This window comes from Pholcus phalangioides, unplaced genomic scaffold (assembly GCF_987345545.1).
Source record: "Pholcus phalangioides strain wild (caught in Gottingen) unplaced genomic scaffold, Ppha-v1.0 ptg000009l_1, whole genome shotgun sequence".
Lineage (NCBI taxonomy): Eukaryota > Metazoa > Arthropoda > Arachnida > Araneae > Pholcidae > Pholcus > Pholcus phalangioides.
In genome coordinates, this window is record NW_028301602.1 from 44,894,497 (window position 1) to 44,907,403 (window position 12,907).

General features: G+C 33.7%; 1 protein-coding gene across 1 annotated transcript in view; it reads left to right on the plus strand.

The window, feature by feature from the left end:
* LOC149083161 (carboxy-terminal kinesin 2-like) overlaps positions 1 to 10,772 on the plus strand; it is a 29,464-nt gene extending 18,692 nt beyond the window's left edge. The window contains exons 9-13 of the mRNA XM_089236327.1: positions 133 to 300; positions 3,873 to 4,011; positions 5,294 to 5,433; positions 8,141 to 8,290; positions 10,499 to 10,772. Of these exons, the coding sequence (XP_089092453.1) occupies positions 133 to 300; positions 3,873 to 4,011; positions 5,294 to 5,433; positions 8,141 to 8,290; positions 10,499 to 10,546 (645 nt within the window). The 3' untranslated portion in view covers positions 10,547 to 10,772. The remainder of the gene's footprint in view (positions 1 to 132; positions 301 to 3,872; positions 4,012 to 5,293; positions 5,434 to 8,140; positions 8,291 to 10,498) is intronic.
* Positions 10,773 to 12,907: the final 2,135 nt, after the last annotated feature.

Below are 12,907 nucleotides of genomic sequence, written 5' to 3' on the forward strand. Positions count from 1 at the left end.
AATTTGTTTATGGTATAAAATTGAAAAATTTAACTGAATGAGAAAATTAAAATTGTATTTTTTTTTTATTTTCACATCAAGTGATTTTGCAGTAGCAAAATATTCATATATTTAAAAAAAATCTATTTTCAGTATTCAATGGAGACTTCATTTATGGAGATATATAATGAGAATATCAGAGATTTGCTGTCAGACAACAGCCAAACTTCCGCTAAATGCGAGATTAAAAAAACAGCATACAAAGGAAGTGAAAACTACATTTCGAATGTGAAAACCGTCGAAGTGAACTCTGCTTCAGAAGTAATGAAAATTCTCAGTTCTATATTAATTTCAAAAAACATGACATGCAGGGTGTGTACATTTAAATTTTCTGTGTTCTGAGGTGTCTGCAGCCTTAACTACCAATTAGAAAATGATGGAACTTCTTAACAAAGGGATGGGGAGAGTTTAGAAAGCCCTTTTAAAGAATAAAAATCTCTGTTTAGCTTCTGTGTTAAATTATAGTGTTTATAAAAATTTCAAGCATGGCATATTGTTTTAAACTCTGTCAGAGGTTTGTCAATCTATTTCGAGTCATGAGCACTGACTATGCCTAGGGTCACCATATGTCCTCCTTTTTTATGTCATTTCAAGCATCTTCCTACTCTTAAAAAAATTCACCCTTTTGACCTCCTTTTTAGATTTACATATTTTTTTTTTTTTCTGGAAAAAAAATTTCCCCCCCATGTTGAAACATATCTCTTCATTGATACAACCATTTTTTTTTTTCAAAACATATTGACTAATAACCACCAAAATTCCCAGAATATTTTCAATTTTGGCTTTTTTTAAGCAGTTAGTTGGGGAAAAATATTATTGTGGCTGGTTTTATATTGTATGCAATAGTGGCACCATCTGTTGTGCAAATCAGAAAAAGCAATGTTATTGAAGGTGCACATGCAGACATCCTCCTTTCTCAGTTTTCGAATCTGGTAACCCTACCTATGTCCATCAAAAGAAGAGCACCCTTATAGCAAGTTTACCATAATATGTCCATACATTAGCAAGCCGATCATGAAAAGTAACATTTTCGCTGGAGCTCTGAAGTAGTCAGAAAAGTACAGACATGTAAGCTGACCATGTGCCATCCAACCTAGAAGGTAGAATTTCTTTGTGTTTGTTGGAAAAAAAACGTCTCCCAGTGGTCCAGTTTCAATGACTTAAGACTGTCATTCACAGCACCATACAAATTACTGTAAAAACCTGTTTGCAAGTAGATTCACCGCTTGATAATGTATATGCACCTATACATATGCCTGAAATCAGGATAATTGCAATCTTTGGATGCAATTCGCACAAGGTGTTTAATTGTCGTTGATTGTGAGATCGGACAAATATTTGGCTGCTATTCGGCCCTTTCGATAAATGTTCAGTTCTGCTGAATAATGCTTAGGTATTCGGCTGAATATTTGTGTAACTATTTGTGCACAACAAAGTAATGTAAAAAAATATATTAATTGGAATTTTTTGCATAAATTAAAAATTAACTGATATTTTACTGTGTGGTGTATATCCCTTTCTTTAAAAGAAGTTACATCGGTGAATTTCTAGGATAAGAAGAACATGAAAGTGAAAAATAAAATCCTGCTGTAATAATGTGTAATTGAGCATAAATTACACGCAAGTTCACTAACTCAAGAATGTGTTTAGACAACAATGTATTCGACAGAATGTTGAGCTACTGAAAGGGGTAAAAAACATCTAAAGAGGAAAAAATAAACCACATAAATTTTGTGATGCAGTACTAATTGAGAGTGGTCGAAATTTTCTTGATTAGACGTAAAACACTGACAAGTGTTGAAAAATAAATCAATTCTGTAAGTAATATTGAAATACAATATATCATAACAATAAATTTGATTGTTAGTATCATGACAGTAAAATTATTTCAATTACCAGGTTTTTTTTAATATTTATTTAAATAATAAATTGCATATCAATCATTTTAAATTACCGAAAATTTTATTTTCACTTAAAAGCACCAATTTTATATTTATAATTGTGATGAACTTTTAGAAAACTGATATTCTGCTAAATTATTATTCATTCCATCCTTAGCATTGATAAAGTGCTCATGAGCACAAATTCGGACACAAACATTGATCAATCTTGTTGTTTCAGGGAGCAATGTGATGTTTCGCTAGCAACTGGTTGAATGTGCCTACTCTATAAAGTGTTCTCAGCATCCTAGAAAGTCAGGGGAAAATCAGGCAAATGAAAATAAGTCAGGGAAAATGTAAAATATTTGGCAAAAGTCAAAAAAATTTACAAATACTTGATAAAAGTCAGGGAAAAGTTCTGTGCAGGCAAAAAAAACAAACTTGAAAAACAAAAGTTTGAAATTTAAAAGACTAAGATTTTGAATTATATTTCTTTTAACCAGAGTTTGGGTCAGGTAAATTTTTGAGTTTTTAAGAGAAATGATCAAGCAGATTATGCTGGGAACCCCCATGCTCTTTAATGAAAAAAATTAGAAGAAAAATGGTTTTGCTGGAGGTTTTTAGGTACCCTGCCATCAAACTTAAGCAGTTTTGTCACATCTTTGTTGAAAAGTTAGCATGTGCTTTAGAATTTGCATGGAAAACACCCTCTAGTGATGAATGTTAGAATTTTTTTTTTTTCTCAATTTCTTTCCCATCTCTTCACAAAGAAATTCCAAAATTTTCATATCTTTCTGACTGGTTGTCAAGAGTGTAGGCAGCTCAGAACACTAGTTATAGACACCCTGTAAAATTTTTTCACCAGTAACTTTTCTTTTCCTTTCTTACATTTTCTTCCTTCTTGTAAAATATGGTCATTATTTTAGAACTGAATTGGCATACAGAATGATTCAAAGGTCAGAAAATATGTTGAAAAGCTTTATCTAAGCAAGTAACAAACATTTGGCAACAAAATAATCCTAGACACACATGATATAGCCTCAAGGGGGGTCTACTTTTTGAACTAAAAAAGTTATAGTCATCAGACATATGCGATATAAAAATGTTGTTTATTTTGTTTTCAAACTTATCTTTCTATCATTATTGAAGAGTGCAGCAATATTTCTCCACCACGCAAAAATGCAATGATTAACAATCATCTTTGAAGTGACCATAATCATACACATAAAAATAAAAATTTCTTACCTTTAAAAATATTCACACATGATATCTATTTGACGAATGGGTGAAAAATATGGCAACCTCATCCTAACCTAACTGCACGTTAGAGAAAGGTAAAGAAGTTGAAGGAGTGTAAAAACAAATGAAAGGAAAACGGTATAATACATAAGTGCAGATAAGAGATAGCGATAAGCGAGTGTAGTTATACAAAGTAGATTTTTCTTTTCACCCTCACTCAACCAGTTTTCTTATACGTGTATAGTAGAAGGATACACACACACACATATGTGAAGGGAAAAGTCGCTAATAATTATATAGAAATAAAAGAAAGGTAAAAAAAAACAACTTTGTAGGGTTACAATAAGGTCTGAGACGGTTATAAGAGAGGAAAGAAAACAGATCTTGTTTGACTATATTCCAAAGGTGTTTGTATGCAATATTACATCCTTGATCATAAAGTGGTTAAAACTTTTAAAAAACCTATCTTCATAGGGGAAAGTTATGCTCAGTGTCATTTGAGATTCAAACATTATTAATGCCTTTTCTGTGTGCAAATTTTAATATGTGTTATGTGAGAAGTTTACTCTAAATAAAAAATTTTGATCATTCCTTCTATAGTAATTATTAAAGTATGTTAGAGCTGTTAATTCTCAAATACATTTTCACGATGGATCAATAGAGCGTAAGTTGAAATGTAATATTGGCATTTAAATTGACATTTTGATTTTGTAGGTGTTCGTTCTCCTCCGTAGAGCAAGGCACAATAGATCGGTTGCAGCGACCAATTGCAACGAACATTCATCTAGATCACATTACATCTTTCAGATGAAGATAAATGGGGAGAACAGCATTACTGGTGAAAAATGTGAAGGTACAGAAGATCCATTTCTATTGTGGAAGTGTATATAGTGAATTAATTGATGTTGTGATCTTCAAAAACAATACCTTGATCAACAATTTTGGGATCCAATTGCCAAAAGATATTTTAACTTCTAATCTTATCCCAAATGGTGGTACAAATGCCAAAAAGTTCCAGGAAATCCTTCAATTAAGGAATTCCTTAGTTATTGTGGCATTCTTTACTTTGTGTCTGAATAGCTTAAAATTAATTTTCCACGTAATTTTGAAATATTTTCTTTTCATATTTAATTTTGTGATCATAATAAATACTGTAATATTAATATTTACAGCAGGGCTTCTTAACCTATGTGTCATGGCCCATACATGGGTTGCAAGGGCTCCTGAAAATGGGCCACAATGAATCCACTTATAATCCGGTTAAAAATTAATTTTTTGCACCACTGGTTTCAGAGGCATTTAAACTATTCTGGTGGTCTGGGCCAACACCAACTTTAGTAGAAGCTGGTGTTGGCTAGTCTGCTAAAGCTAGTGTTACCTGGGCTTGAACCTTGTCATTTTCGGAACCTGCTTGAGCTGTGATTTTATGTACGGTATTTTGAGGAAAGATCAGCATTCCATTATCACGGAAATGCTGAAAATTTATCCGTATGAAATAATGATCAAATTAAACATTAATGGAAATTCAGGCAAGATATAAATCAGAATTAACTAAAAATAATTGTAATGTTAATGTAAGTAACATTAACGTTAAGTAATTAGAAATTAGTGAGAGAAAATTCTAGAATTTATAAAAGAAATAACTTAATTAGAATTTGAGACTCCCTTGTTTGATTCTGGATTTGGGTTCTGTTGGTCCACCTGTTGAGACGCCATGAACTAGTTTAACTTATTTTAAAAACTAAAATTTTTTCTTGATCATAAATATTTAATGAGTTTCTCAATTAAAAGTTAACTGATGGGTCACGGTTGTGAAAAAGGTTAAGAACCCCCCTGTTTATATAGTAACTTTATCAGAAACAAAGAAAGAGATCTGACAATGTAAAACACTAAGGCCTTTAAAAATGAGTGTAATTTTTTTTTTTTTTTTACCATTGCTATAAACGAAATGACTTGAATGAAATGTTGAAGTTGCAGTGTTATATTTATATTTTCCATTTTTAAGAGAAAAAAATTGTGATCTAATGCATAACTTTTTGCCTCTTATAATTCATTAACTCATGGTTCTACTGTATTCACATCATTATAGGATGATATGATAGTGCAAAAAATAAATAATGCTTTTTTTGCAACAGGAATTTTGAATCTGGTGGATTTGGCTGGAAGTGAAAGAATTAAAGAATCTGGATCTCAAGGAGAGCGTCTCACGGAAGCTAAAAATATAAACAAATCGCTGTCAAATTTAGGAAATGTCATCATGGCTTTGTGTCAGAAGGCAAGTTTTTTTCCCTTCCTTACTCATCTACTTCCTGTTTAAGTAGTCCACATTTGATCAAGCAGATAGGTAGAACCTCTATTATCCAGAAGTCACATACGACTGACTTTCATTTCTTCAGCGTTTATTTTCTTCGTTAGTGATACTTGACCTTAACATTGATCAATTTATTAACAGTGCACAACAATGAAATTGTAAATTGTGTTCAACTTGAAAATATATAATTCTGAATGATATAGACCTGCTGAACACAAATCACCATGAAAAAGTTTTATTGGCTCTTGTTTTTGAGATATTACATCAAAAAGTACTTTACAAGCATTATTGTATGGTGAAAGGTGGTAAGGACCATACAAGAATGGTGCCAGGGAAAATGGTCAACATCAATGCTGGCTTACTACTGTTGGACAATTGTAAGAGATGCTCCTTATGACCAATACAAATGTAATGCATAACGAAGTACGTGTCAGATGCTATAAATGAACTATTTTGCTGTAATAAATTTGCATTCCTATGTAATTGTATTGGATTTTTATGTATATTAATGTTGTGTCTCTATATATTGGTGAGGCTTCTATGGAGGTATTTGTGTCTTTTCTGTAAATATATTTGTTTTCTATATAGTTATGTTTCAATGTATTGAATTGTTATGTGTGTATGTTTTGGAGACCATACCTTCAGAAGGATGTAGACTTGGTTGGGGGTGCAGAGATGAGTTATGCGTGCTCTTGTAGTCACAAATCTTGAGCTATAAAAAGATACTTGATTTCTTGAATATGTTTATATTGGAAGAATACAGGTGTCAGGGGAATATGATGAAAGTGTTTAAAATTTTCAATGGGATGGATCATGAGTTATTAATACACCGTCAATCAACTGTTTTGACAAGGCAGACACTAATATAATTTTGTGAGACTACTTCAGGTTGTGGCGTCGCAGAGAGTTTTCTATAGTAGGGTTGTTAATAAATGCAATAGCTTACTTCTGGGGGTCGTGAATTCTAAACACAATTAGAACATTCAAAAAGAAGTACATTAAGCATATTGGGATGAATTGAAAACCTATCCATACTTAGATAAGGTAATCATTATCTTTTTTTATGGGAAGTGTATACATTATTATTTTCGAGAAATATGCTTTTATATTGGGTTTTTTAGTTATATTTGACGTCCATATTTTTTATGCGTATGTTTTTTTCAGTTCCTCATTGGGCAACTTGCCCCTTGTGTTTATATGTGTATATTAAATGTGCAATTTCAAAGAAAACTGTAGCTAATCCAACTTTTTAGTGGTCAATTATTTCTTCTGAATTACATAAGAAATGGCTTTTGTTTCGGACGCATAAACTTCGTGAAAATTTGTTGCCTATTATGATCCAAAAGCTTTCATTCATTGACGTGAGTTCATCCTTAATTATATTGGATAATTGAGGTTTTACTGTGTAGCTGTTGAGGAATGGCTTTTAAATGAGTCTCAATCTTTGTGTTGACAAAATAACTTATGCTAAGAAATAGATTGTCAATATCCTTCAAGCAAATTCAACATTTGGGTGAGATTTCCTTCTTTTAAAGGGTTTTCCACATATCCCTGCTTGTGTTGACATTCAAATATTAAATTGCATATAATTACAGAGAGCTTACTTGTGCAAACGGTCGGAAATTAATGGTTTAATTTTTTTTTATATTTGAAAATTACTTTAAACTCAAATCCAGAGACTTTCTGAATATTATGCTGAGGAGGTGAACTTAAGAAGAATAATTTGTTGTCTCCACCGATAATGGAACCCAGGACTTTTTGCACACCGGGTAAGCCCACTGACCATTATACCATAGAGGCACAACATTTCTTTTCTTAAAACTTGCACCGTAACGTGACTTGCTGAGTAGAGACATTGCAGCCTCAGCAATTGGCTTCCAGATGGCAGCAGTAGATATGGATGTTCTTGTCTCTACCCACGATACATCAAATAAATAGACCTGAATATTATGCCAATATATCATGGGCCGAGAAAAAAATCATCCATTGGCTACCTGGACGCCAATCGCTGAAGTTGAAAGAGATTGGAGGAACTGCAAGACACCCAGGCTCTGTCGCAAGAAGCAACGTAAGTTGAAAGAGGCTGCTGTATTTGTACTCTGCAAGTCATGTTACTGTGTATGTTTTAAGGGAAAGTCATGTCTGTTGTGTGGTATAATGGTCAGTGTGCTTGCCCAGTTTACGAGAGGTTCTGGGTTCAATTCACAGTGGAGATGACAAACTTTTCTTCCCAAGTTTACCTCTTCAGAAAGTTTCTTGATTTGGTGTATCATGGACAGAGAAAAAATCATCCATCTTTACTTTAAACTGTTCCAATCAAATAATTCCTCTGTCTGTGAGGGATCCTGATTAGGCTCTGGAAGCAATAAAAGTGAAAAGAAGTAGCATCACCCATCTTGTTTATAAATTGGTAAGTCTATTGAGGGGTATAAAAATTATACCTTTCGGTCGATTCTCTGTAAGACAAATGTTTAGGGGGTGAGAGTAAGTGAATTTCTGGTAGCATTGGTAGCCTATCCTTGGCGTAACACTTGAAGAGAAATAGTCGGATTTTCCTTATAAACACAATTTGTGTTGTATCAGACTTTTTACAGTTCTTGTGTATTTTATTGTTTGTTCATAGTTTGACTGGAAGAAAAAAATAAAGTTTATTGTTGTTTATAAATTTCAGGCTGATCATATTCCATACAGAAATTCGAAATTAACTCATCTTCTCATGAATTCGCTCGGTGGAAATAGCAAGACATTGATGTTTGTTAATATAAGCCCGTGGGAAGATAACTTCAATGAAACAGTAAACTCGTTAAGATTTGCTACCAAGGTATGGATTTTCAATATGTATTGATAGCTAAAATGTCTTTGTAATACCCTTCAAACCTCATTGAGACAAAGTCTGGAAAGAAAACCACAGGAAAACCATTGTATTAACCAATAAAACAACAACTTGATTACATCCAAGTGAAGATATTTACTTTCTATTAAGCAGCTCGTGTTTGAAAAAGTCTCTCCACAGGGAGCAGGCATACTTTCAACATGATACTTACATAAACACAGATTCAGGCATCTGCTGCTTTCATTTCAAGTACAGAAGACAGGTGGCACCACTTCTATAACATGAAACATGCATGACCCGGATGTCATAAATAAGTGGTAGGGAGGGAGGACACATACAACATGTTCTAGTAAGCACTGGGTCATTAGAAATTCCTCAGAGGAATGCTTAAGAAAAATATGGGAAATTAGGATTCCAAGTATGAGAAATTGGCAATTGTCGCCAAGTATGATGCCAAATTAGAAAAGTTGTCAATTATTCTTGAAATCCAGTTGTAGCCAGAAATTTCTTTTTTTTTGGGGGGGGGGGGTAAAGGGATAAAACAATAGATTTAACCATGTTATTCCATGGTCATACATATCAGTCATTTCCTAACATTTCAGTGGGGCAGATTGTTAGAAAATGAACCAGACCCTCTTACTATGACTTTGCTAAAATCAGAAATGGCAAAAAAAAGAAGTAGCACTACAAACAGTGCCGTCTTAATGCATGGGCCTCAAGTGCTTTATTTTAATGAGATCTGGGTAAGATTTTTAAGGTTAATCATGTAAATTGGGGTAAGCAGGAATTTCTAGTAGGGGGGGGGGGGCCTCGGAAAAATCCCTTTGCCTGAGGCCCATGAAGCTCTTAAGACGGCCCTGACTGCAAATCATAGTGGATTAAAATGAATTCTACTTTAAAAAAACAACATTTAATGTAAGAAATATGTAAGATACAATATTCATATTTATAGCCATACTTTTCATTGATATAAGTTGGCAAAATGATATTAATCCTTGATTTCAGTGGAGGTTAGAAAAAATCAAATTGGTTTCAATGAAAATGCGGTGATGCCTCGGCTAACAAATATGATTATTTTGCCAAAACACGATTTCCCATAAATTTCGATAAAGAAATCTCTCGATTTGTTCCAGCTTCTGCCCAAAAAAAACACCAAAGAATGTTATAAAAAAGGTAAAAACATTGATTTAAAGCTAAAATTAAAAGCTTCAAAATGGGATAAATGAGAAACTACAGGAAGATGAGAGATGCTGAAGATCTTTCTATTTTCCAGTCTGTACACAACCAACACACCAGCTTTATGTGCTGACACAATCCAGTCAAGTTTGTAGATGTCCCTATCCATTTATGATTCTGTTAATTCATTGCTATTGCCTTGATGCATGCAGGTGGACGAAGATAAGCTCTTATCCAGACTATTTAGTTTGATTGCCGAGAGTCTTGCATTGAAAGAGCATGTACATAGGCTCACTTTTTTCAGTACATTTTCTATTATCCAAATCTTTCATTTTACATGAAATTGTTCTAAGGATTTTAGAAAGAGAAGTATAGGTACATCTGGAAAAATATCCCAAGGTGGACATGAGTTGATCGGGCTTGTGTGAGTGACAGTAATTCTGATGATTGGTTTGAAAATTCAGTTCATGACGCAGCTATTTTATGTTAGCACATGCATTCATATCAACGAAAATGTTCGTTATTCAAGGTATCACTGTGTAGAGAAAAATTTACATTTAAAATAGAATAAAATTGGAAATGAAAAATTCAGTTCTTTGTTGAAAATACAGAAGAAAATCATAACAGCAAAAAATATAGGAACATCTTGGTAAAGCAAGTCATATGATCACCACACACAATCCCATAATTCCTGTTTTCCATTTTATGTGTCTGACGTTTTTTTGGTGTAAAATACAGTTGAACCCTGATTTAACGCCCATTTATCTCACAAGTTTGGCGTTATATCAAATCATGGTTTAACATGTGAAGCTTAGAAATAGAAGATTTGTTCCTTGAAAAATTCTTACGCTAAGTGGGTTTGGTGCACTGGGGAGGGGGTGGCTATAATTAGAGTTGACTGTATTTCATCACATGATAAACTAAACTAAAAGTCTGGAAATTAGCACCTATGCTAATCTGGTTGTGTAATAAACAGCCTTTGCATCATGTAGTTGAATCTTTTCGTGTTTTTATTTCCAGGTAAATCAGTGTCACATAGGTACAGCTCAGAAGAAAATTAAACAGTAAATGGATTTGATGAAAAGTATCGGAAGCTTCGTAACTGTTTGATGTAACATACTTTGTGTAGTATACATATGTCACCATTATTTTTCTTGTGAAAACCTATTGCGAATGAACTTTCTTATTTTCGTATCCATCTTATTCCACTGCATTTATACCATTATTTATAACATTCAGATTCTGCAAATCATGACATTAGAGGGCAGAATGAATAAACTTTATCTAAACAGAATTTTTTTTTGTATTTTTATGAAGTGAAACATATATTCAACCACAGTTGTGATTAAAAAAAAAAAAATTGAATTCAGCTGCATGACAAACGGTTTAATGCATAAATCAAATTTTGTTTCATTGTTTTGTTTTTTTTTTTCACATTTTGTGCCTTGCTGTCCCAAATAATATATACCAATGTGTAATGAATAAAAATATATTAAAATATATTTTCCCCCTCTGAACAAAAGCAGTGTCATGGAGAGTGAGCACTATAAAACTGAACGGCATAATGTATAAAGTTTTTAAATTTTAATAAACACTTCTCTCCTTGATAAGCTGATGTTTTTTTTCCAACCATCACCCGGTTAAGGTTTTACATTTTTCTGTTTCTGCATTGATTGAAATTGCGTTTTTTTATCAATGTAGTTTTTAATTTGCTCGTATTTAAGATATCGAAAAAACTTACTGAGAAAGTTTTGAGCATGAGGTCTTCCTTTGAAAAAATTATTAGAATAAAATTGAATCACATGATTTGGGAAGAGATATCCACAGGCTGCTGTGTGGTCATGTGAACATAGTGCTGGGTGCTCATCATGAGGCACCAGGTTTGAACCCTGCTGATGGTTACCCCTGATGATACTTCGAAACAGAGAGGTGAAAATGTACTAATTTAAATGTAAGGTTGTTTTTTTTTTTTTATACATATAGTTTGAGGTCTGGCTCATTACACACATCTACACTGTACCAACTAATATTTCTCTAACAGATATAGGAGACACATTTGCGTAAATCTATGCAAAAGCTTAAAATTTGATTTCTGATACAAGGATTTCTTTGAAAAAATCCAAGTACCAATATATGTTTCAGCATAAATGATGTCTTCTAATGCGTAAATCAAGGGTAGCTAACCTTTAGGAGAATACAGGCCACTTCATTGGTTCTCTAAAACATGTCTCGGATCAACTAAGTTATCTGGAACAGCGTAGCAGTTTGCTTAAGTTATCTGGAAATGTGCAGTGGGTCACTGTATTAAGTGATATGTTAATATGTTGTTGATCAATTAAGTGATCTGTAAATGATTTACATATTTCAGGGCCATCTAAATAACCTGCTGCGTTTCCACCTCCTTAGAAATTGACCTAGTGGCCACAAGCTCCCCGAAGCCACTCTATCGACATCAGGCCGCTGTGGTGGTTGAGTGGTCATAGTGATGGACTCGCATCGCGAGGATCCGGGTTCGAACCCCACCGGCGGTCGGCTGAAGTTGGTTTTCTGTGGTTCCCAACTTAAAGGTGCAAATGCGAGCCGATCTCCCCGTTAAAAAGTCTCGCCACAGAGAGCAACAGGCCTACAACGTTACAAATATTCAATCACTACACTTCACTCACAATTTGAAGTATAGATGGCAGCACTGAAATATCAGACACAACACTCAGACTGTTAGGTGCACTCACTTTGTTCCAGACTCTGCCACGAAGCTGGGCTGGAAGAGATCTCGGCAAACGGGATAAGTCCGACAGCAGCGACCCTGGCGTTCATTCATTCATGTATCGACATCAGGCTTATGGCAGTTTCCAGATCTACCTAGAAGTACTAGGGTTAAAACTCTGACGTGGAAATGTCTCATGGTTCATTTGACCGATGTGAAACTGCACAGTGGGTCACTTAAGTGATCTGTTATGTGCCACCACATTTTTACAAAATTAGGTTTGAGGTTGCGGGCCATATTTGATTCGTTGGCCATGAGTTGAGCACACATATGACACAAATAAAAACTAGTTTTCTCAGAAGTAAACATTTATTTTTTTGAATACAACAAAATATTCATGCTGTAAAACGTCAGCATTCCATCAAACAGAAGTCCCCTATTGTTATTCGCAACAAAACATTCCATACTACCTTTTTTCATCAGTCACTGTATAAGAAAAAAAAAGCGCCTGTACAAATACCAAATCTCAGGTCCCTCTAATTGTTGATCTTTACAAAATATATCACACGTTCGTTTTATTTACATAATATGGAATGCATAATCGAAAGTTTTGGCAAACTATCAAAAAAAAACACAAAATAAAAATTAAAAAACAATCGCTGTCAGCAGAAATAAGATATGGCAGCTACACATTTGCAGGGGAAAAAAAAGATTGATTAAAAGAC